This window comes from Rosa chinensis, chromosome 6 (assembly GCF_002994745.2).
Source record: "Rosa chinensis cultivar Old Blush chromosome 6, RchiOBHm-V2, whole genome shotgun sequence".
Classification (NCBI taxonomy): domain Eukaryota; kingdom Viridiplantae; phylum Streptophyta; class Magnoliopsida; order Rosales; family Rosaceae; genus Rosa; species Rosa chinensis.
Genome location: NC_037093.1, coordinates 8,217,697 through 8,239,020, shown reverse-complemented (window position 1 = coordinate 8,239,020; position 21,324 = coordinate 8,217,697). Strand labels below are relative to the sequence as shown.

The 21,324-nt window shown below is 38.3% G+C and overlaps 4 protein-coding genes across 5 annotated transcripts; 3 read left to right on the top strand and 1 right to left on the bottom strand.

Annotated features, from left to right (window-relative positions):
* The first annotated feature begins 623 nt into the window (after nucleotides 1–623).
* LOC121050206 lies at nucleotides 624–2,207 on the top strand. The gene is made up of 6 exons (XM_040509622.1): nucleotides 624–759; nucleotides 852–928; nucleotides 1,084–1,218; nucleotides 1,320–1,407; nucleotides 1,496–1,540; nucleotides 1,622–2,207. Exons 1-6 carry the CDS (start codon nucleotides 739–741, stop codon nucleotides 2,192–2,194), a joined length of 939 nt encoding a protein of 312 aa, XP_040365556.1. The 5' UTR covers nucleotides 624–738; the 3' UTR covers nucleotides 2,195–2,207.
* Nucleotides 2,208–2,426: 219 nt separating this feature from the next.
* On the bottom strand, nucleotides 2,427–4,913 carry LOC112169449 (FAD-linked sulfhydryl oxidase ERV1). The gene is made up of 6 exons (XM_024306470.2): nucleotides 4,603–4,913; nucleotides 4,150–4,227; nucleotides 3,644–3,691; nucleotides 3,113–3,177; nucleotides 2,875–2,952; nucleotides 2,427–2,662 (listed from the first exon to the last, which is right to left on the bottom strand). Exons 1-6 carry the CDS (start codon nucleotides 4,804–4,806, stop codon nucleotides 2,551–2,553), a joined length of 585 nt encoding a protein of 194 aa, XP_024162238.1. The 5' UTR covers nucleotides 4,807–4,913; the 3' UTR covers nucleotides 2,427–2,550.
* A 9,116-nt stretch (nucleotides 4,914–14,029) lies between these two features.
* On the top strand, nucleotides 14,030–16,526 carry LOC112171458 (probable polyamine transporter At3g19553). Of its 2 annotated transcripts, XM_040509057.1 has the most exons (3): nucleotides 14,030–14,329; nucleotides 14,437–15,611; nucleotides 15,796–16,526. In XM_040509057.1, exons 2-3 carry the CDS (start codon nucleotides 14,635–14,637, stop codon nucleotides 16,337–16,339), a joined length of 1,521 nt encoding a protein of 506 aa, XP_040364991.1. In that variant the 5' UTR covers nucleotides 14,030–14,329; nucleotides 14,437–14,634; the 3' UTR covers nucleotides 16,340–16,526. The 2 variants fall into 2 exon arrangements, with proteins under 2 accessions (XP_040364991.1, XP_024164408.1); XM_024308640.2 differs by having other exon boundaries at nucleotides 14,030–15,611.
* Nucleotides 16,527–17,116: 590 nt separating this feature from the next.
* On the top strand, nucleotides 17,117–19,115 carry LOC112171460. Its single transcript, XM_024308641.2, has 2 exons — nucleotides 17,117–17,256; nucleotides 17,649–19,115. The coding sequence occupies exon 2, from the start codon at nucleotides 17,715–17,717 to the stop codon at nucleotides 18,696–18,698; it is 984 nt and encodes a 327-aa protein (XP_024164409.1). The 5' UTR covers nucleotides 17,117–17,256; nucleotides 17,649–17,714; the 3' UTR covers nucleotides 18,699–19,115.
* Nucleotides 19,116–21,324: the final 2,209 nt, after the last annotated feature.

The following is a 21,324-nucleotide window of genomic DNA, read 5'->3' as shown; positions in this document are numbered from 1 at the left end:
TAGCAAGCTTCTTTCAATCCCTCAGTAACGTCCAGAAAATTATTTGTTCTTAGGAGTAACTTGCATATCCCATTCCCTCCCAACCCCCCGGCTCCCCCCCCCCCCCCCCCCCCCCCCCTCATTTTGTTTAATGCTCTTGTGTGTTCGCTGATCGCTTTAAATTCTGATTTGATCTGTTTTTGTTCATTAGGGATAGCAAGCTTCTTTCAATCCCTCAGTAACGTCCAGAAAATTATTTGTTCTTAGGAGTAACTTGCATATCCCATTCCCTCCCAACCCCCCGGCTCCCCCACCCCCCCCCCCCCCCCCTTAAGTAACGTCCAGAAAATTATTTGTTCTTAGGAGTAACTTGCATATCCCATCCCCCGACCCCAAAGGCCATGCTAGTATTTCAGTTTCTCCATCCGTGGGATCGCTAGCCACAAGTTAATGCTGCATGGACTGCAATAAGCCAATAACTATCTAATTTGGGTTTAGTGCAACTCCATTTATTAGTGTACGTTTCAACTTCCATCTCTTTCAAATTTCAATGCAACAAAGAAAGCTTCAGAAATTATTCAAAAAAAAAAAAAAAAAAAACTTCAGAAATAGTGAAGAGACTCCATCCAATATTATCCATTAACAAAGAAGCAATTGATATAGGGGCATTCTCAAAGCGTCAAACAGATGGTTCCGCTTCTGACTGTTGATATATAAAGACACCACTTAGAAACATAAACATCTGCAACTTTCAGACTCATGCAGACATCGTCAATGGAGGTAATCTCTCTGCACTTAGTTTCTCTATATTTTATACACGCAAAACACAATTCTTTCGAAAGCTTATAAAGGTTTGGCTGGTGAATGTCCAGACACAGTGCGGTCACATTGCTTCTTTGGTGTCCTCTGACCTAACTAGCATTCCCAATCCAGATACTCCCTGCATGAGGTCTTATTTTTCCTTTCTCATCGACTGAATACATTTTTTCCTTTTTCACTCTTTAATTTGATTCCAGTGGTTATTATAGGTTCAAAATGCAATCTTGAATCATGTAATGATATATTGATGTATTTGTAAAACGTTGAAGAATTTTCATGTACTAGATGTCATCGCCTTCCCAACCCCTATCCGATTTGGCGTTGCTTGTACTGTAAGGTCGTCTTCTGTGGTTTGCGCGTGGGCAGCCATATGTATGAGCATTATAAGAAGTCAAATCATTCTCTTGCTATCAGTTGCAGGTACATACATTTAACCAAAGATTTGTAGTATCTACAAATTGATGCCTCGAATCTTTCATGCTCCACTTTTCTATAAATGCCTTCTGGTTTTGTACCTACAGTAAAAAAGATCCAGTTGTTTTTTGTTACTTCTGCAAGATAAATGCAAAAGCTCATCAAGTGATCCAACAATTGCAGGCTTTTTACAAGGTGAGCTTTTTGTTTTGGCTTCTGAATTTTTGGTTTTATCTATCCTCCAAATTCCAATATATCACGCCTGTTTACTTGACATTTTTAGGATAAATCTCCTTCATCCAAGCTAGAGAAGCTCGATGCTATGATGGTTGATGTTTCTAATCTCATTTCTGAACCATTTCCTAGCTTTGATTTTCATCAACCAGAGGCTAAATCATCTGTTGGCCAGGACGAGTATGCATTGGCCAAGGAAGGACTCCAGAAGATCTTTGATCGGGGGTTAGAAGCTTTAGCTGATGACCAAGTGCAAAAAGAGTTTCTCACTTATACAGCCATGCTTTTATCAGTTGATTCGTGCTCATCGCAGTTGAAGGCTAACCTTTCATCATTCACAGAAAACCTCCCAGAGGAAACCTCCACTTTTGTTCAAGCTAAAAAAAAGTTGAAGGTGGTCTCTGACCTATCAGCTTCAGTTACCCACAAGAAGTTTATGCTCCGGCAACAGAGTTCCAAGTATACTGAGACGAAGAAAAAAAGTATTGCCTCAGAGGAGAAAATTGCCAACCTTAAGGCCTGGATTCAAAAGTTGGAAGCTTCTCTAGCCACAGAAAAGAGAAACAAGGCAAAGATTGATGAGGTTTTGGATTCCATCGAGACACAAGTAATCACTGCCAGAGATGGATTGGTCTCAGACTTGGCACAAGTGTCTGCCATGGAGGGAACAACCCAAGCTGCTAACCTAGTAGCTCAACAACAGTCAGCGTGGAATAGCTTAAGGACTACTTTTACCAAGTTTGCATGATGTAAATCGTAATATCGGCACATCCTAGTTAATCCTTAAATGCAAAATGAAGGAGATTTTGATTGTTTGTTTCTTCTTTTAACAATCCTTTGTTGCTTGTAGTTAGACAAACTGATTTCTTCTTCTTCTTCTCCTTTTTTTTTTTAAAAAAAAAAAAATTAATTAATTTTAAACAATAGACAAACTGGTTTAATCCACAATAGGGGGACAAAATCATGAAATAAAGGAAGGATATTTCTTAGAATTCAATCTTTGAATTTTATATATAACTCATATCTTATAAGAGTTGATTACACACGATTATGTTTACCATTATACTATCAAGTCTAACCATCCAATTCTAGTGCAGAAAGTAGTTATTTCCAAAAACTTGTGGTACTTCCCAGTACATCGCAAGCACGCTGTTCGCACTCTAACTTGCCCCACCTTGCATCAACTCGTTCACAGGGGAAAACCACTTTGTTAAGGCTGTATCAGTAACCCATATATTAGAAATCAGAAGAATAAGTTTGCCAAAGATGTATAAATCATATTCAGGTCAAAGCTCGGGGTGTACGTCACATAGCCATTTAATTTACAGGACCAGCGCAATTGAACTTGTGTATTGAGCTTCCACCAGCTTGAGACCAGGCAAAGCATTGACTTAAAATCAGATGTTAGACATTGGGAGAATAAGTTACCTTCTGTTAACAGTATTATGCACATGACATAGCCATTGGGAGAATTCAGCATGAGATCCAGCCTGTACAGGATTTGATCTGCCAAACATGTTGCAAAAATACATCCAGTAGATTCAAATATAAATAAAGGGAGCCTTTGGGAGATCATTTGGTAATAAAGAACCCTATAATGTTGTTGAAACTTAGGGGCTAGTGACCACAAAAAATGATGAGCTTCAATAAAGATGAGACTGTGTACCTCAGAATTTCTTGAAAATGATCTGCACATTCCTTGCAGGGGTACATTCGTGATAGTATTGACATCTGCATAAACAATGGAATCCTGTTAGAATGAGTTCTTCCACTACATTATCCACTTCACATTGCTCCTAAAATTAGTCTGATGACTAAACAATATATTATTACAGGGGCTTCTTGTGAGATGAATTTCCAACATAGGAGCAGGAAGAAGTGCCCATGTACTACAAACATACTTTTTCATACAGAACCAGTCCTTAAAATCCTGACGAACCTCCATCCAAAAGCAACAACGATTTAAGAAGGCTAATACAATTATCACTTCTCTTTAGCTTCTTACAATCCAGATTGCGAGGGCAGAAAAAATTAAAAAAACATTCAGTTGAGGGCTAATATCATAGTTTTACAAGAAAAGGATTCCAAAACTAGACTTACATCTGTAAACTTTTACTTTCCTTTTCAGTAATGAAATATAATAACTAGTGGTTGGGGGGGGGGGGGGGGGGGAGGGGGGGAGGGGAGAGTAGCGTACCAATTCTTTTACATCCTTCTTCTGTTGCCTCGTTGGATTATCCGGATACTGAAAAGTTCAGAAACAATTTAAAAAGTTCAATCTACAATTAAACAGCTAATTACTACATTTAGTATCTTGTATCATTTCATTGAGTGCATAAGTGATGTAATTCGTGTGAAGCTACATTCTGAACCTGCCTGGATGCTTTCTCCTTTTAATTTTCCCTTGTTTATTAATCAGTATTGAGAACAAAAGTGAAGTCTCTCAAACTTGCCCAACTTAAACCTGGTCAGTGAAAAAAGACCCTTTCCAGACTTCATACGGAAAGAAAGAGAGAGGTTTAACAGGAAGAAACAAGTGAAGATACTTTAGTGATATAGTCTGGCTATAGGCTATAGGATAACATTGTGCTGCAATTACACGAGGTAGTGGGTGCTAATCTAGGCAAGTTCAACTGTTCAAGTCACAAAATTCAAATATAACAACTTTATAGGATACTAAACAGTATAAACTATTCCCTTTACCTGAGCAGCAAGAGTGTGAAGAAAAGTCCAAGTGGCTCTTCCGAGCCCTTCTTTCGTCACAGGACCAGCCGATTTTCCCTGAATACAAAAACACTATTAAAAATTATAGCAATGAAGCAAATAACTTTACAGCTAACTGAGTCCCCAACACATTGCAACGCAATCACAACTCGATATCGGGAAACCTCTACACCAGCATTATCTGCAAACACGTCTCACCGCATTAGCTACCCTGTGACGACTTTTCGTAGCCACTCTTTTCGCATACAAACTGCGAAAGTCAGAGAGCAAAATCACCGATGCAAATAAATTCTTGTCATCTCTCTCAGGACTTTTATCAAACAGGTGATATGCACGGCTTACTAACCCAGAAGACAAACCCAGAAAAACCAAAGAAAGCTGCAAAATTCAGATTGAAAAGGAGTGCAGGGGATTGTGAATGAGGGTGATTACCTTGTTGTTGATGAGATCTTGGGGTTGGAGATGGGTGGGGTCATTCTGTGATGGGGAGACTTTGGAGGAGGAAGAGATGGAGATTGAGGTGGTTTTGGGTGTGGGGTGAGGAGGTTGGGGTATGAGATTAGAGAGGTGGGTTTGAACTGAGTTTGAGAGTTTTGCGAAAGTTTGGAAGAGTGCCTGCAATGGATGCTCGGACATTTTCAGAGATCAGGGAGAAAGAAGAAGCGAGAAACCAGAGAGCGGGAAAAAGGTTTATGTAGGGTTTTGGTCATAAGGGCCTGTTTGGGGTGTAGAGCTTATGAAAAAGCTTTAGGACTGTGGCCCCTTTTGTTAATTAGCAAACTACAAAGACCCCCCTAGTAGAAGTCCAAAACACAAATAACTCCTCCACTTTTGATTTTATACATCTAAGGACAAAAGTTTACACTTAAGGACATTTTGTCTTTAGTAAGTCTTTTACTTTCCTTAATAGTTATCTCTTCCTTTGGTAAAAATAAAATTGACGGAGCGTAGTGGGCCCATGCTTTTGAATTTGTTTGTTTAACCATATTGCAGGTATAAGTCCATCCTCTATACTCGAAGGTAAACGGTTATTTTTACCATTCATAATTTCGATTGTTGATAGACTTGAGTTGATTGCTATCTGCAAAATTACTACTAAGGAACTGCAAAAGGAGAGAGAGAAATTGAGAAAATTAAAAATCTATAGAGATAATCTTAATAGAGATTCTCCCAATTACTGGGATATTATCTATAGACTACAGACTAGAATCTATAGAATAGAAGAGGAGATAGATAATCTCTTAGATGTTCTGGAAGAGGAACAAAAACCTCTTGATTATTTGAGCATTGGTTAGATCCGCACATCACTGGTATCAGAGCTTGTAAAATAGCTCAAGGAGAACCCCTCCTTAATGGGGACAATGTCAAAATTGTTATTAGAGAAAATAAATTCTCTATTGAAATCTTCTGATGAGAAATATCAGAAGTTGTTACTAGAAATATCTAGATGTCAAACTCATCTAGAAAAATTACCTGCTATAATCCACCAATTGGAAAGATTGGAAAACAAATTGGATTATATCAAAGAACTTCCAAAAACGGAAGAAGAAAAGCTGACAGTCGTCAGTAGAAAAATCAATGAACAGCAAAAAACGCTGGAATCTATGAAAAATATACTGAAGGACAAGAAAGGGCCTACAGTAAAAAAGAAAACTAATGGATTCAAACCATTAGAAAAACCAGACACAAATCGTGTTCCAAACATGATTTTTCTGGAACCATCTACTAGTCAGACTAGTATCCGGTATGAAAACCTGGAAAAAAGAGAAATGAAAATGTTAAGCATCTTTGGAAAAAAGAAAGGAGTACAGCTCCTTAATGCTGAAGAGTTCGAATTCAATGAAATTGAACAAGAGGTAAAAAACTCCTTAATCCCAAAATTAGATTTTAAACAAATCTACAAAAGGGGAAAGTTTGATCTAATGGATAGCCATTATTTTAAACTACTGGAAATCACAACCCCCGCTACAGCAGGTGGAGAGACTGATCTTCTATTAATCACTCCTTCAGAAGTTGCTAGAGCTCAAGCAAAAAAATATCAATTTATGCATATTGGAGCAGTCCAAGTAGGCATAAACTGTTCGGTCCTATGTGTTCTACAGGACAACAGGTTAACAGACTTCCAAGCTAGTTTGTTGGGAACACTCGAAGCATCCTTATGTGATCAAGTAGCGTATTTCAACTGCTTCCCCAACTTCACCACCAGCTTGAAAGATGCAGCTCATTGTCTACGACTGAGAGTCAAGACAGATGGCATATCTATGAAAGAAGATATGCAAGAACTTGCTATAGTATATAGAATATACTATAAATTGATGAGTACTACAGTAGCCCCTAAGACAAGGATAACGAATATCCCAGGTCTTACTACTGGATTCCTCACCAATCAGAAGAACCATTCACAACAGATCCACAAGGTTACTTGGAATGAAGTGACTTTTCCTCTTGAATGGAAATTATCCGGTCCAAAAAAGCAGCCGGAAAGAGCAAAAGCAAAGATCTACGAGAGTAGAAAGACTGGAGAAATTAGTCTTAATTTTGACAATCACAGAAAAAGTGATGTCTGTCCTGAGAACCTCAGGATAAACAAGAATAATCTTCTGAGAAGAAGCTACAGCACTAGGGAAGCTAGTGTCAGTGGTATAAAACCCACTATTGAAGAACCAATTTCTGAAGAAGAATTGGAGGCTGATCTGAACAGACCAGTCAATATGTTCAGAGCTGAGAGGCTCTATGAACTCTATAAAGAAGCTGAGAATTGTGAAAATTCTGAACGATTAGAAAAACTAATCGAGGAAATGAAAGAATTCAAAATCAGAAAGACGAGAAAAGTCTTTCCTTATCAGGATATTGAAATGGAAGAAGGAGAAAGCTCCAGAACTTTCATTAGCAGAGAAAAAGGGAAGGTAAAACTCCCATTACAGAAAGCCCCCACGGGTAAAAAAGGAGAAAGAAATTCCCAAAGATTTGTCCCAGAGGACAATCTGCCTAGAGTTCCTATCACGAACTACGGCATCTGGTTAAATCTAGATAAGAGTCTAGATAAAAGAAAAACCATTGACCAATGGGTAGATAGCCTGATGATGGCTTCTGCACTTACCCTTGGCAAATTTGAAGCACCAGATCTGCAGGTGTACTATGAAACTACTCTCACTGGAGTAGCAAAAAAGTATTACCTATCCTTCAAAGAAACTGCCAGAGGAAGAGACTGGCTTGAAGAAATCAAAAATTCAAAATCTCCGTATGATTTTGCAGTACCACTGTACGATCAGTTCTGTGGAGATCTTTCAAATCTGAGTGAAAAAGCCAAAGAAACGGCAAAATCGAATATCTATGCTCTCAAGATCTGTGACATGAGATATTTCGAAGAATACCTGAATGAGTTTCAGGAATATTACTGTACAATTGGTGAACTAGAGAATACTGATCTAGTTAATCTGTTGCACAGGAAACTCCCTGAACCATGGAGAACAGCTGTGAGAGAAAGCATAGCTGAAAAACCAATTGAAAGATTTTCAGTTGGAGGAATTGCCGACAGAATCCGGCAATTACTGAAGGAGCAATGCAATGCCAATCTTAGAGCTAAGATGGCCAAGAAACAACTCAAAGGAGTTGAAAATTTCTGTTATGGAATACTGGATATGCCCACAAACTGGGGATGTCATGAATCCAAATTCCACAGAAAGAAGAAAAAAGAAAAATATTACTCTAAAAAATTCAAAAAGAGTAATTAGAAAAGAGATTGGAAATTCAATAAGAGTTCCAATTACAAGAAACAAAAGGATGAAGATCCTAAAAAGAAATTCTTCAAGAAAAAGAAGAATACTCATCAGCATAAACAACCAAGCAAGAAAGCTTGCAGATGTTGGTTATGTAAAGCTGAAGGGCACTATGCCAATGAATGCCCTGAAAAGGGTAAAAGATCTACTAAAGCTCTCTTCCAAGAATATGAGCAAATAGTAGAGGTAGCAAACATGAAAGGCTACGAAATAGCCTATTCTGATGATGAAGATGATGACAGGTCAGTCTACTCTGCCTGGTCTGAAGAAGAAATTTCATCAGATGAGTCTGAGATCGATTCTGAAGTAGAGTACTTCGAATCCAGACAAATGAATGTTTTGAGAATCAAAAATTGGGAAGAAAGCAAAACAGAATCCTTCATGTCTTCTTATCAGGTGAACCCTGGTACATTCGTTTGTGACTACTGCTTATGTCATGAAAAGAATGGTCTCCCTATATTTTGTAAAGAGTCCAAGAAGACTTATCATAAAGAATGCTTCATAGCTGAAGCAAGAAGAAAAACCAAAAATGGTCTTGTCAGCCAGTTGGTTGAGCAAGAATATGAAGAATATTTCGCTGAACAAAAGGCGAAAGAAGTGGAAACTCTGTTCCAGGAAACCATGGAACCATCTTCCTCGAAAAAGGAAGAAATCATCGATGAAGAAAAAATCGATGAAGATATTGAACTGGTTGAAATACCAGAAAATAGAGAACTGGTGAAACCACCAGAAACTGTTCATCTCTTAGAACGACAAGAGGCTACTGAAACATGGGATCTACTTGGCCAACCATCAGGCAAGTTTGATTATAAAGTCAGATATGACCCTCCGTCATGGTTCAGTGACCCAGACATCAAAGAGATAATTCCTACAAACTGGGATGATACAAAACCTTCTAGTTTTGATAAATCACCTCATCCAGAAAAAATTCCAAAAGAAGAATGCAAACCATTCATTCCAAAGGAACAAGCTCAGGAAAATGAGCTTCATCAATCGAAAGTCGTCTCTACAAGTAGATACAGCAACTACATAGAGATTGAACTCAAATTCCCTGATTACAGAAAATATCATCTACATGCCTTTGTAGATAATGGATCAGGTTTTACAGTTGCAAAAAGATTTGCAATTCCAGATGAACTCTGGAGAGAAGATAAGAAAAAGTCTGCTACTGGTGTTACATTTGATGGAAGCCATCTCACCATGAAAAAAGTAGCAAAAAATGTTCATATCACCATTGGTGGAGGAACATTTATCATCCAGAATGTTTGGCAATCTGAAGGCCAAGGATCTGATTTCTTGTTGGGAAATGATTTTATTCTCCAACAACGATTCATTCAGGATGAAGAAGCGATAGGCTTCAGGAAAGGAGAACGGGTGTTCTGGGCAGACCGCCTCACACAAGCCAGAACTGTGGTCGGTCCCGGTTTTACTACTCAGTATCAGAGATCGCAACAGAATAGTGGTGATCTTACCCCCTACAAACCAAAATTCGAACCCATACTCCAAATCAAGCAACAAGAAGAATTACTTGTTGAAGAATCTTCTGAAGAAGAAGAAACTAGTGAAGATGAAGAAGCTAGTTTCATCCATGAGCATAACCTCAAACACTTTCAGAACAAGCTTGAGTCTCAGCAAATTCCCACTCTTGAAAAAATCAAGAAAACACTAGAGCAAAATGTGGATACAAATCCTCAGAAGTTTTGGGAAAAAGACCCAGTGGTCTGTGAATTGAAATTGCATGACATGAATGCTATCTGCCATGTTAAAGCCATTCCTCATTACAAAGAGGAAGATCAAAAAGAATTCAGAAAAGATATTGAAGATCTCCTGAACAAGAGATTAATTCAACCTTCCACTAGCCCTCATCATGCTCCAGCTTTCTATGTGAGAAATCATGCAGAAAACCTACGAGGAAAAGCTAGAATGGTTATTGACTACAGAGATGTCAATAAAAAGACTGTCAAGGACGGTTATCAAATTGCTCAAGTAAGAGTATTGATTAACCAGCTCAGAGGAGCCAAAGTCTTTTCGAAGTTCGATGCAAAGCCGGGTTTCTGGCAAGTCAAGATGCATCCTGAGAGCATACCTCTCACTGCATTTGGAACACCACAAGGCCATTACGAATGGTTAATAATGCCTTTTGGTCTAAAGCAAGCTCCCTCAATCTTCCAAAGAAAGATGGACAACATCTTCAAGCATGTGGCAGAGTTTTGCGTCGTCTACATAGATGACATCCTAGTCTTCTCCAAAAACAAAGAAGAACACATGAAACACCTCCATGAGGTAGTAAAGCTGATAGTTCAGCATGGAATCATCCTAGGTGAAAAGAAAATCTTCTTTATCCTTGATGAAGTTGATTTCCTAGGAATAAACATCAAAAATGGAGTAATAAAACTCCAACCTCATATTCTTGAAAAGATCTGGAAGTTCCCAGACAAAATTCCTGATGCTAAGAGTCTAGAGAGATTCCTTGGTGTCATAAATTATGGGAGAGATTTCATCCCTAAAATCTCAGGGTTAACAACGATGTTATCTCCTAAGACAAGTTCCAAAAGAAAATGGAACTTCACAGAAGATGATGAAAAAATCGTGAAGCAGATAAAAAATCTCTGCAAAAACCTCCCTCCTCTGCAACAACCAGAAGAGAATGATGAAATTATCCTCCAGACAGATGCGAGCGATAATTATTGGTCCGGTGTGGTTCTGGCAAAGGCGCCTGGAACTAACATTGAAAAGATCTGTAAATTTTGTAGTGGCAAGTTCAGCCCTGCAGAACTAAATTATCCCACAGGGGAAAAAGAAATTTTGGCTGTCAAGAAAACGATTTTAAATTCTCCAGCTTTTCTTGGAAAACCCTTTACTGTCTGCACCGATTGTGCCAGAGTAAAGAATTTCAAAAATTTCAAACTTGATAAAGCTGCTGATAGAGGAAGATTAGCAAACTGGCAATTATTTCTTAACCAATATGATTATAATGTTGAATTAATTGCAGGAAACAAGAATTATCTTCCAGACGCATTGACCAGGGAAATGGCAATGTTCAGCCAGAGAGAAGACGACGAAGGTCGTAATCCCAGAAGCAGAAGGACTGGGAAAGAACATGAGCTTCAAGAAGATCCTATGGAAACCAAAGAAAAGGTTCTTAAAAGGTTTCTGCTAAGTCCTAAAGGACTAGCCTCAACTGATCAATCCCAGGGTAAAGGATTGGCTAGCCCGTCTCAAACGGCAGACGGTAAAGGCTCATCAAGACCGTTGACGGCTGCTGCTTTGCCAAAAAGCAGACCAACTCCAACTGGAGTCATAAATGTTTTTAATTATGAATTAAGAACTTTTGACACTCCTGTGTTCAGAACTGGCAGGAGACTAGCTTATCACCATAAGGCAATCCTGGATAATCTCTTATTTGCTTTTCAAGAAAGAAGCAGTGGTCTAATGTTCCCAGCACTCTTTGCACTAGCTGAAGAACTATATGAGAACGCCAGACCACAATTTGAAGAAAGTCATATACAGCAGAGTGCTGTAAGAAAAGAAAAAATTCTCTTCCTTGAAAGTCCAGAAAGTGCTAGAGTTCCTGTCATGGCACTTAATGAATCAGACTGGCATGAATTCCATAGTCTGATAGGAAGACATAATCCAGAAGACCTAGTTCCTCCAACTCTCTTTATTGTTTCAGGTCCTTATGTTGGAAGATACCTGGTTAATGTTCAGAGTGAACATCCTCAAGAACATAAGCTCTGGCTTGTTGAAAATGGTTTTGTCCATAATCTGTGGACTAAAACAAATGATGATCTAAAAGGTTTGCCGCCTATCATTGTCAATACAGTCAAAAATGTAAGAAAAAATGACTGTATGCTTCGACTGAAGTTCAGATCCACTCCTCCAGAATGGATCCAGAAGGCAAACGGTGAAGTTGAATATATTCCTCCTTATCATTATGTAAGAATTATTCAAAGGAAATATCTTCAACCAGCCTGTGTAGGGTACAATGGCCAACCAAACTCAAGCATCCCGTGGATGAAGGCCATGACTCTAGAATATATCAAAAAGATCATCTCTGAGGATACCTACAATACCTTCCTGGCAGCAGGAGAAAAAATTATCATCACTGCTTACGATCATCCTGACGTAGTCAGCAGTGACTTATTCCTATCTCTTACCAGAAAAGAGATAGATTCGACACTGGCATGCTTACGATGGGTGGAAATACTTGAAACTGACAACCACTACAAGATGTATGTTGATACAGATGTCGAAGACAATGCAACAACAGTAAGGATGGCCCAGGCAGATAACGACTCGTTTGTCCTTGGTCACAATTCAGAAACCGATGAGAACATGTGAAGCAGCAGGTGTAGAAAACACCGAAAGTCCTTTTGGATTTTTCCCAAAAGTGACTTTTGCTTTTCAAAAAGCAGGTGAAAAACATTTCACCTAAAGGAATCTGCTTTTTCCCCGGCCGACCTCCACCAGCAGGAGCACTAAGGAAAGCAGGAAATCACGGAGTCGTTCTGTACATTTTGTTGTTTTGAATTGTAATTTGAGTTCCGCTCCCTATATAAGGAGCTTTAGCTTCCCTTAGAAGGCATTCGAAGTAGAAAACATCAGTCTAATATTCGAAAATTGAGCAGAATCAGATTCTCTCAAAAATAAGGAAGCCATAGTAGCAGCAGTAGCAGGTTTTATATAAATCTCTTTATGCAAGTGTGCCTCTGATTCCAAGTAAGTATTTGTAATCAAGTTATGAGTAGCTAAGCAGCTTCTAGCTGTTTGCCCAAGAGTGAGGCTCTGGGTTCTGTATCTGTATTTATGTTTGAATAAATAAATTCAGTTTGTGCTCAGTACCCCGTCACAAAAATATTTTGCTGTTTTTGCATTTATGTTTTGATAACAGTAGCAGTTAGTAAGCAGTAGCAAGCTTTCTATTTTATTTTAAAAGCTGACTCTTATCATACTAAGGCAGCAGTGATTCCGCCCTGATAGTAACCGCTTAGACAGGAAGTCGTTAGGTGAAGTTGTGGCATGTTGAAGGCTAGTCCTTAGGCTGATACTGTGTTTAGTCTGGAAAAGTAAAATATAAGCTGATACTGTGTAAAGAACAAAAAGAGGTACAAGGAGAATAGTGTGTGTCCTTAATTGTATAAGAGAAAAGGTTGTGGACTTTGTTGTCAAAAAATCTATTGTCTGGTAGTGCTTTGTAGTTAACCCTTTGTTAATTCACTCCACCTAATATGAATTAATCGTGCAATAGTAAGGTTTTTTGTTAGAAAAATAATGTAATTTTTAGCTTCGATAGAACATCAGCAACCATATTAGCTTTTTTGTACACATGTAATAGCACGTGAAAAACTAATTTGAAAATGTACCCAACTATTAATCATAGCTAGATGAAGGCTGTCATCATTATTATGCATCGTGTCGACTAGCAAGAACAACGTTATTAAATATGATTTCAAGTGTCACTTTGGTCTCACTTCAGATACTATGGTTTGGTGGGACTCGCCCCCAGATTTTGTTGCCTTTTTTTTTGCAATAGAGATTTTATGGGGCTTCCTAATTTTCACTTTCGGTAGTTTTTGCTTGGTTGTTTAGTCAGATGTCTTTCAACGTTCTTACTGAAGGGGTTAAGTTCATGTCCCCCCTATCTAGTTAGTATTTTTTTTCTTTCTTCTTTTATTAATAAATTTGGGGAGAATTTTCCTCTCTCATTCAAAAAAAAACATGATCTCAAATGTCAGTCTCATTTATTTGCTCATAACCAATGTAAAATCTTATTATCAGTATGCATTTTAGGACTTGTTTGGCACTAATATTTTTGTGTAACTTGGTTTACCGATTATCACTTGTTTTTGTGTAACATTTTAGGACCTAGCTCCGTAGTCCATCCACAATTCCATCTTAAGATTTACCGAGCCAAAACCAGGTTGTACTCTTAAATTATGTAAGAAAAGTCCATTTGGTAAATAAATGGGACAACAAGACAATGAAATGAATTAATGAAACAATGCAAACGAGGAGTAGTATTGTTTTCCAATCCTAGTGGCAATCTCAGAATCTCAGATTGGAATGGGCTCTTTTATTCTTTACGCAATCCAAGAAAATGGGGTTCCCCAGTCGCATCCTAACTATGTTTACTAATCCCACTTGCGTCTACATGAAAAGTCAGAGATTGAATTTTTGATTGATCATTCCTGACCCCACAAATATAAAAGATCATCAATCCTGACCATTCCCTTGGAACAAAGATGTGGGTTGAAGATTAAGAACAAGTCCAACCATGCCATGTTTTCCAAGAAAGCAGGGTAGGAGTGGAGGGATTCATAGATCCAACACCTCTCTTATGAAGATTAGAGGAAACCCAGTTTGATAAATCTTCAAAGCAGGTACCTTTATATCTGATCATTTTGTTTTGTTTATGGGTTTGAATGAGATTACGGTTTAGAATTAAATAGAGCTCAGCATCATAGACAAGAGTGGGGAATCCTTACAGGTTAGAGTTACTTAGACCGAGTTATAAAGTTGAATCCTTTATGGTTTTTGAAGCAACTTACAGGTTAAGAGTTAGTTTGTGCTTAGCAACATTAAAAAGTTACAAAGATCAAACATTTGGGCATAACCCAATTCACTGAATCCATTAGAGTGCTGCTTTGAGTTTCGAGTTTTGAATATTTTGATCTGAAGTTTGTGGATGGGTGAAGAGGGAATGGTCAGTGATGTCAAGGACACAGCTGCTTCCAAACCAAACCCAAAGTTGACACTTTTACCTCTTATAGCTTTAATTTTCTATGAGGTTTCTGGGGGTCCTTTTGGAGTTGAGGATTCAGTCAGGGCTGGAGGAGGCCCTCTTTTGTCATTGCTTGGTTTCTTAGTGTTCCCCTTGTTTTGGAGCATTCCAGAAGCTTTGGTGACAGCTGAGCTTGCCACAAGCTTCCCTGAAAATGGTGGATATGTGCTTTGGATATCAGCGGCTTTCGGGCCATTTTGGGGATTCCAAGAGGGGTTTTGGAAATGGTTTAGTGGGGTTATGGACAATGCTCTTTACCCTGTCCTATTCTTGGATTACTTGAAGCATTCATTTCCCATATTTAATCGGATGGTTGCTCGAATTCCAGCTCTTTTGGGAATAACATTCTCATTGACTTACTTGAATTACCGCGGACTGCATATTGTCGGGTTCTCTGCTGTTTCACTTGCTGTTTTCTCACTTTGCCCATTTATCGTGATGGCTATTCTTTCTATTCCTAGAATTAGGTTCAAGCAGTGGCTAGTTGTGGACTTTAAGAAGGTGGAGTGGAGGGGATACTTCAATAGTATGTTTTGGAATCTGAATTACTGGGATAAGGCAAGTACCCTTGCAGGGGAGGTTGAAAATCCAAGCAAGACATTTCCAAAGGCGCTCCTTGGGGCTGTAGTTGTGGTGGTTTGTTCATATTTGATTCCACTTCTTGCGGGTACAGGAGCCTTAAACTCTCCATCTAGCGAGTGGACTGATGGGTACTTTGCAGAAGTTGGGATGTTAATAGGTGGCGTTTGGCTCAAGTGGTGGATTCAAGCAGCTTCTGCAATGTCTAACTTGGGGTTGTTCGAAGCAGAAATGAGCAGTGATGCATTTCAACTTCTTGGGATGAGCGAGATGGGAATGCTTCCGGCTATATTTGCTTCAAGGTTAGCTATTCTATATGCTTTCACTTCCTTGCTGATTGTTTTTTGTTAGAATGTCTCAGCTATTTTCCTGTAACTCCCATTAGCCCTCAAGAAAGGACCTTCAAAATTGAGTTTCATATCTGGGAACTGAAATGGATTGTTGTTTGGACGTGCCTGATTGTTGTTTTTAAATGCATTCTTATAGGTCTAAGTATGGAACACCTACCATAAGCATTTTGTGCTCTGCCACCGGAGTCATCTTCTTGTCGTGGATGAGTTTTCAGGAAATCTTGGAGTTTTTGAATTTCTTATACGCTATAGGAATGCTTCTTGAGTTTGCTGCTTTTATAAAATTGAGAATAAAGAAGCCAGACCTTCACAGACCTTACCGAGTTCCCTTCCAGACATCTGGGGCAATAATGATTTGCCTGCCTCCCGCATTGTTGCTTATTCTCGTTATGTGCTTGGCTTCTCTGAGGACATTCTTAGTAAGTGGTGTGGTGATTATAGTGGGTCTATTGTTATACCCTCTTTTAGTTCATGCAAAGGACCATGGATGGGCACAGTTCGATGCAGAACTACCCACTGAGGCTCCCAAGAATTGTTCGGATGGCCACTCCGTGGTTTCACAGTTGCATCAAGAAGTTCAAGATGAATCTTCTGTTAGCCTTCTCTCAGACTTGCCATCTGTTAAAGCAGAACAAGAATCTTCGACAATGAGGCCAGAAGAAGCCTTCAAATTAGAGTAGGTGGCTTTATCATACTTTTGTACTACAAAGATGTGTAACACTACAACTTTCACAGGTTGACCGATTACAAAGGAATGTATTCTTTTGCTTGTAAAGAAACTGTAATCCTAGTACTTGTGACACTACATATATGAATCTTTCGCTATGCCATGATTTGGTATGAAGTTATTTGATGCATTCTGGTCATTTAAGTTTACTTGAACATGCCACAATGTGAGGGAGCGTTATATTTTGTATGTGATTATCAAATTCGAAAGCATCATAGAAATTTAAAGCTTTGTTTGATGTATGAAAAAATGGCTACTTTAGCAGTCAAACACTTCTTTAAGCATACCGAATGGTGAAAGCAAAGCAGAGAAATGCAGTCTGAGTATATGTGCTATCAAACAGAACAGAATGACATCTTAATCAACCAGAGATGTTACAGAAGAATAATCTCTCAGGTCTTCCGCTACCACTAAGTTGATTGTTTCGCTCTTGTATCTTCGAAGAGGAAAATAACATTAGATTTTCGCGTCCAATATCCAACCTTTCATCACACAAAAGTTACTATCATGTATTTGTGTACTAAATGAACTGTAAAAATGTGCATCGTATGAGCTGGTTGTGTTTCTGTTTCATAATGTGGAGGGAAATTAAGGAAAGAAAAACACCTCACTGTTACTAAAATGCCTAAACAAACGGGGCCTTGAAACACAGAATAGCGCACGTGTGTGTTTTATACCAAAGAGGAAAAGAAGGTTCGGATAGCACACAGAGGAAGCTCTATATCTTAATCCTTGTTTGGTGGGTGTCCTTGTTATAAGAAGTACTTATCAGTGTTATACAGAAATAGCTTCCAAACAAAACAGGCAAATAATTCAGACAGTCTCCACTACGCTTCTTCAAGCCATTGACTTGAACCTAAATCCACTCAGGTGTGTTTTTCTCTGAAACTAGTTTCATTCTTTAGTCAATTCGCTTTTTGGGTTTCTATTTCTTGCTAAAATCTAAAATTGGTTTGTGCCACTTTTGTGAATTGTAGCTGAAATCCAACTAATTTGGTCCAGTTTGTTTCTTTTACTCTTTTATATTTAATATCCGGATGTCCTAAAGCTATAGCAATTTGTTCTTGAACTCTTAGCATAGTCAACGTTTAGTTCCCATTGATAATTGTTTCAGTAATTTGAGCAAAATCTGTGGTTGGGTCTTGTTCATTTTGGTTAAAGAGTTTAGGTTTTTGCTTTCTGATTCCATTTTTGTCAATATACATTGTCTGGGAATCTGGGCTTTAGGATTTGGATTGAAGATCTTGCATTTTGTCATGTAGGTATTTTGGAGAATTCAATGTTTAGAATTGAGATGTGGTTTTGATGAAATATAAGAAGCTGAGGGGATGAAGATGTTGCCCAATCAAACCTTTTCTCGTATTGACACTTTGGAGCTGAAATCGATGATTATTCGAAAGATTGGGCATGAGAGAGCTGAGAAATACTTTGAACTGATCAGAAGATTGTTTAGTTTGAAGATTAGTAAGTGTGAATTCAACAAGTTCTGCATTAGGATTATTGGAAGGGACAATCTTCCTCTTCATAACCGGCTTATTAAATCGATCATCAAGAATGCACACCTTGCAAAAGCTCCACCTTTGACAAGTTTTAGGAAACCCGGAAGCACTCTTACTGTTAAAGTTGCAAATGGATGTAAGAGGAATGGAGATGCAATTCCTCAATCCCCTCTGACGGGCCGGTCTGCAGTTAATGGAGACCACAAGTTTCGTGACCGTCCAAGTCCTTTGGGGCCAAATGGGAAGCCCCAAGATGTTGCATATGAGGAAGCAGTTTCCAAAGCACAAGTACAGCAAAGTGCTGCTGAATTGCTTTCTCTTGGCAGTAGGCCTCCAATTGAAGTAGCCTCGGTGGAAGATGGAGAAGAGGTTGAACAGGCTGCAGGAAGCCCGAGTATTCAAAGTAGAAGCCCAGTAACAGCTCCTTTTGGTATATCCATGAATTTGGGTGGATCACGCAAATTTCTCCATAATGCATCAGTATGTCGTACATACCACCTGGAAACCTGTCAAAACCGCGGTGAGCTACCTGATACAAGATCATTAAGAAGTCGTTTGGATCGGAAATTGCAGATGGAGGGCATGAATGCTTCTGTTGACTGTGTTAACCTCTTGAATATCGGATTAGATGCTTATCTCAAGAGATTAATTGAACCTTGTATAAGGTTTGTTGGGATGAGGCAAAGAGAAACAAAATCTACTTGCGCAACTATGTTAGATTTTTGTGCAGCAGTGGAGTTAAATCCTCAGATACTCGGTGAAGATTGGGGCATACAGCTTGAGAAGGTTGTCTCGCGTGCTTCTGAAGATTGAAAGAAACTGTATACACACATTCAATAGCTGGTGAGATCCTAAAGTGGGATAGTACACCCTCCATTAATCATGGTTCAGTATTTAGAACCCTTAATTTGACCTCACATGAATCTCCTCTGCTTCCTGTCATCAAGTTTTTGCATTGCCATACGGCATGAAATTGTTGGTTCTCGGGGAAGTTATTAAAGTCTATGTGTCAGTGGCCTGTTGATATGGTAATTTGTTAAACTTCGATACAAGTAAGATCTCGTTGCTTAAAGAGTTTTTAGACACAGCTCTTCCGTTAATTTTGTGTTCCCTTTTTTCTTCTAGTGGCAAGTTTTGCTATTTGAGTCAAATCATTTGTTAGTTAAACAGTTGCAAATCTTTTGTAAGTTCAAATATTTATATGAAATTTACTATTCTTCCTTACCTTCATTTAATTTGAGTTTATCATTCTTCTCAACTGTTGAAGTGAAAATCTGCTACCCATTAGGACATTATGTTAAACTCAACTTAGTTTTCCTGAGTCTGTTGGAAATAGCTGGTCACAGGTCATAATTTGTGCTGGGTATTGTATTACCTTCTATAAGTGTGGATTCTAACTTGAAAAAAATCTTGGGATAAATCTCTATCTCCAACAAATCTGATCTACGTTAACCAATTGAACCATTTGGGGTATCTCTTTTCTTTTCTTTCTTTCCCTTGTACATACGACATTATTCTTTGGCCTTTGCTGGCATTCATATATGTAGTGCTTGACACACTCAAATGACTAGGTATGTCGACAGACCTAAGTTCCCATTTCATCATAATGTTTATCTTTGATTGTGGGCTTGCTTCAATTTTCTAGTAGTGAGGAAATGCGTATCTGGGCACCGATGATCAACTGTAATCCTTAACAGGTGAGAGTTTGATTACTATTAAGCATATTAGTTCTTCAAGGTAGGATGTACCCATCTTTTTGAGTCAATATAGTTTCCTTCCCATGATATACATGGACATTTGTCTGGTTGTTGTTGCTTCAAAACCATGCATGCTCACATTCCGTTGATTTGACGTAGGCAAAGAAAGTAAAAGAATCAGAATCACCTTTAGATCAGAAATTAGAACAAATCTGTGACATAGATATTGGTCTGCCGAATGAAGATATAGTTACTTGGGGACTAGATGTGAAGCAGCTTTAGAAAGACTTTTCTTTTTCTTTCTTTTTTCTTTCCATGGAAGCTACACTACGACATAATATGTTGCAGTTACATGTCATATTAAATACCAATCAAGCCATTTTTCTTCAATATTCAACCTATTTAATGTTAACTGTGGTGCTTGTCTTCAAGTTCTATTTGTTAAATGCCTTTCTGTTCTATGATACTTATATTGATGGTGGTTTCAAAAGCTCAATGCATGACTTCTCCAGCCTAGCCTGCTTTTTGAATGCTGTATATATTCAAGTTGGTTATGTAAAGGCATCAACTGTAGTCAGTTGGCATTTAAATCCAGATTTGAAGGAGTCTAATTGATTGTGAAACCCAGGATCTTTTTGCTGTTTCCTTCATATGGATCTCACCAATCCATTAATGACTCCTACCTACTAGTTCTGCCGGCATCTGAAGAATGAAAGAAAATTGAAGGTGGGTAAGGGTTTGTTCTTCTCAGCTACTCACAACATGATTTTTTTATTTTTTATTTCCTTTTCTTTGGGCATCCTCTAATCATTATGTTATGTTCATTTGTGTACTGCCTTGGCTTGACCTCCACATCTAATTTCATTTGTTCCTACTTTCTAAATTTCCAAATCTGAAGAGACCTGCTGAAACTGGGTTTCAAACTTGCAATCCTAATGCAGCGGGCGGTTACACCCCAACTTATTTTTTTGGTCATGCGTTACACCCCAACTTATTTTTTAATTGATTGATGATCATGTTTAGTGAGCAATCAATTTATTCGAAAGAGTAGTGCTCCAAAAAAAAAAAAAAAAAAGAAGTGGAAGGTCCTGAATCCTTAAGGTTAGGCTAAACATGATCACTTGTTTCAATCATTTATTCAAAAGAGTAGGGCTCCAAAAAAAAAAAATAGAAAGAGAAGTAGTGGAAGGTCCTGAACCCCTAAACATGATCATCAATGAATTAAAATCAAGCTCAACGTCTGTACGGATTAGTTATTTGTCGAGTAATATTTCTGGTGAATATCATTAGTTCATATCTTTGAAAAATTGGAAATACTCATATGCACCGTAGCTGATTTAACACTTAAAAGATAATATTAATCCTAGATATTTATATTCAATTTTTTTTGTAAAGAATAAAAAATACATTTAATGTATTCCAACAATTCATTCGTATTGGTATAAGTGCGCGCGTTTTGGTGCTCTGAATTCTCTTACCTGAAAAATGAAGTAAGATCAAGCGGTTTGTATATTGTTTTTATTTTTATTTTTCCCAATATTTCATGGAGGGAAGTGTTGGGACATGGAGGGAAACCAAAACCCAAAAAAACGTGAAAACGGTTGGAAAAAGGCGCAAACAAACGGATCCTAACTCCTAAGTAGTACATCTCAACTCAGAAGCTCACACGTGGCGCTGTACGACGTTGGAAGCTTCGAAACGAAACACAAAAGCCCTTCACTTGTTAATCCCTGTTTGGTCTG

What these genes read in the sequence shown, in the direction of transcription:
- LOC121050206 (XM_040509622.1), top strand. Translation starts at nt 739, where the DNA reads ATGCAGACATCGTCAATGGAG. An exon ending in AATTGCAGGCTTTTTACAAG is followed by an intron (nt 1,408 to 1,495) that starts GTGAGCTTTTTG and finishes TGACATTTTTAG; the next exon opens with GATAAATCTCCTTCATCCAA. An exon ending in AGAAGCTCGATGCTATGATG is followed by an intron (nt 1,541 to 1,621) that starts GTTGATGTTTCT and finishes TCTGTTGGCCAG; the next exon opens with GACGAGTATGCATTGGCCAA.
- LOC112169449 (XM_024306470.2), bottom strand. Translation starts at nt 4,806, where the DNA reads ATGTCCGAGCATCCATTGCAGGCACTCTTCCAAACTTTCGCAAAACTC. An exon ending in TTCACACTCTTGCTGCTCAG is followed by an intron (nt 3,692 to 4,149) that starts GTAAAGGGAATA and finishes TGAACTTTTCAG; the next exon opens with TATCCGGATAATCCAACGAG. An exon ending in CATAATACTGTTAACAGAAG is followed by an intron (nt 2,663 to 2,874) that starts GTAACTTATTCT and finishes TTACTGATACAG; the next exon opens with CCTTAACAAAGTGGTTTTCC.
- LOC112171458 (XM_040509057.1), top strand. Translation starts at nt 14,635, where the DNA reads ATGGGTGAAGAGGGAATGGTCAGTGATGTCAAGGACACAGCTGCTTCC. An exon ending in CCGGCTATATTTGCTTCAAG is followed by an intron (nt 15,612 to 15,795) that starts GTTAGCTATTCT and finishes GCATTCTTATAG; the next exon opens with GTCTAAGTATGGAACACCTA.
- LOC112171460 (XM_024308641.2), top strand. Translation starts at nt 17,715, where the DNA reads ATGAAGATGTTGCCCAATCAAACCTTTTCTCGTATTGACACTTTGGAG.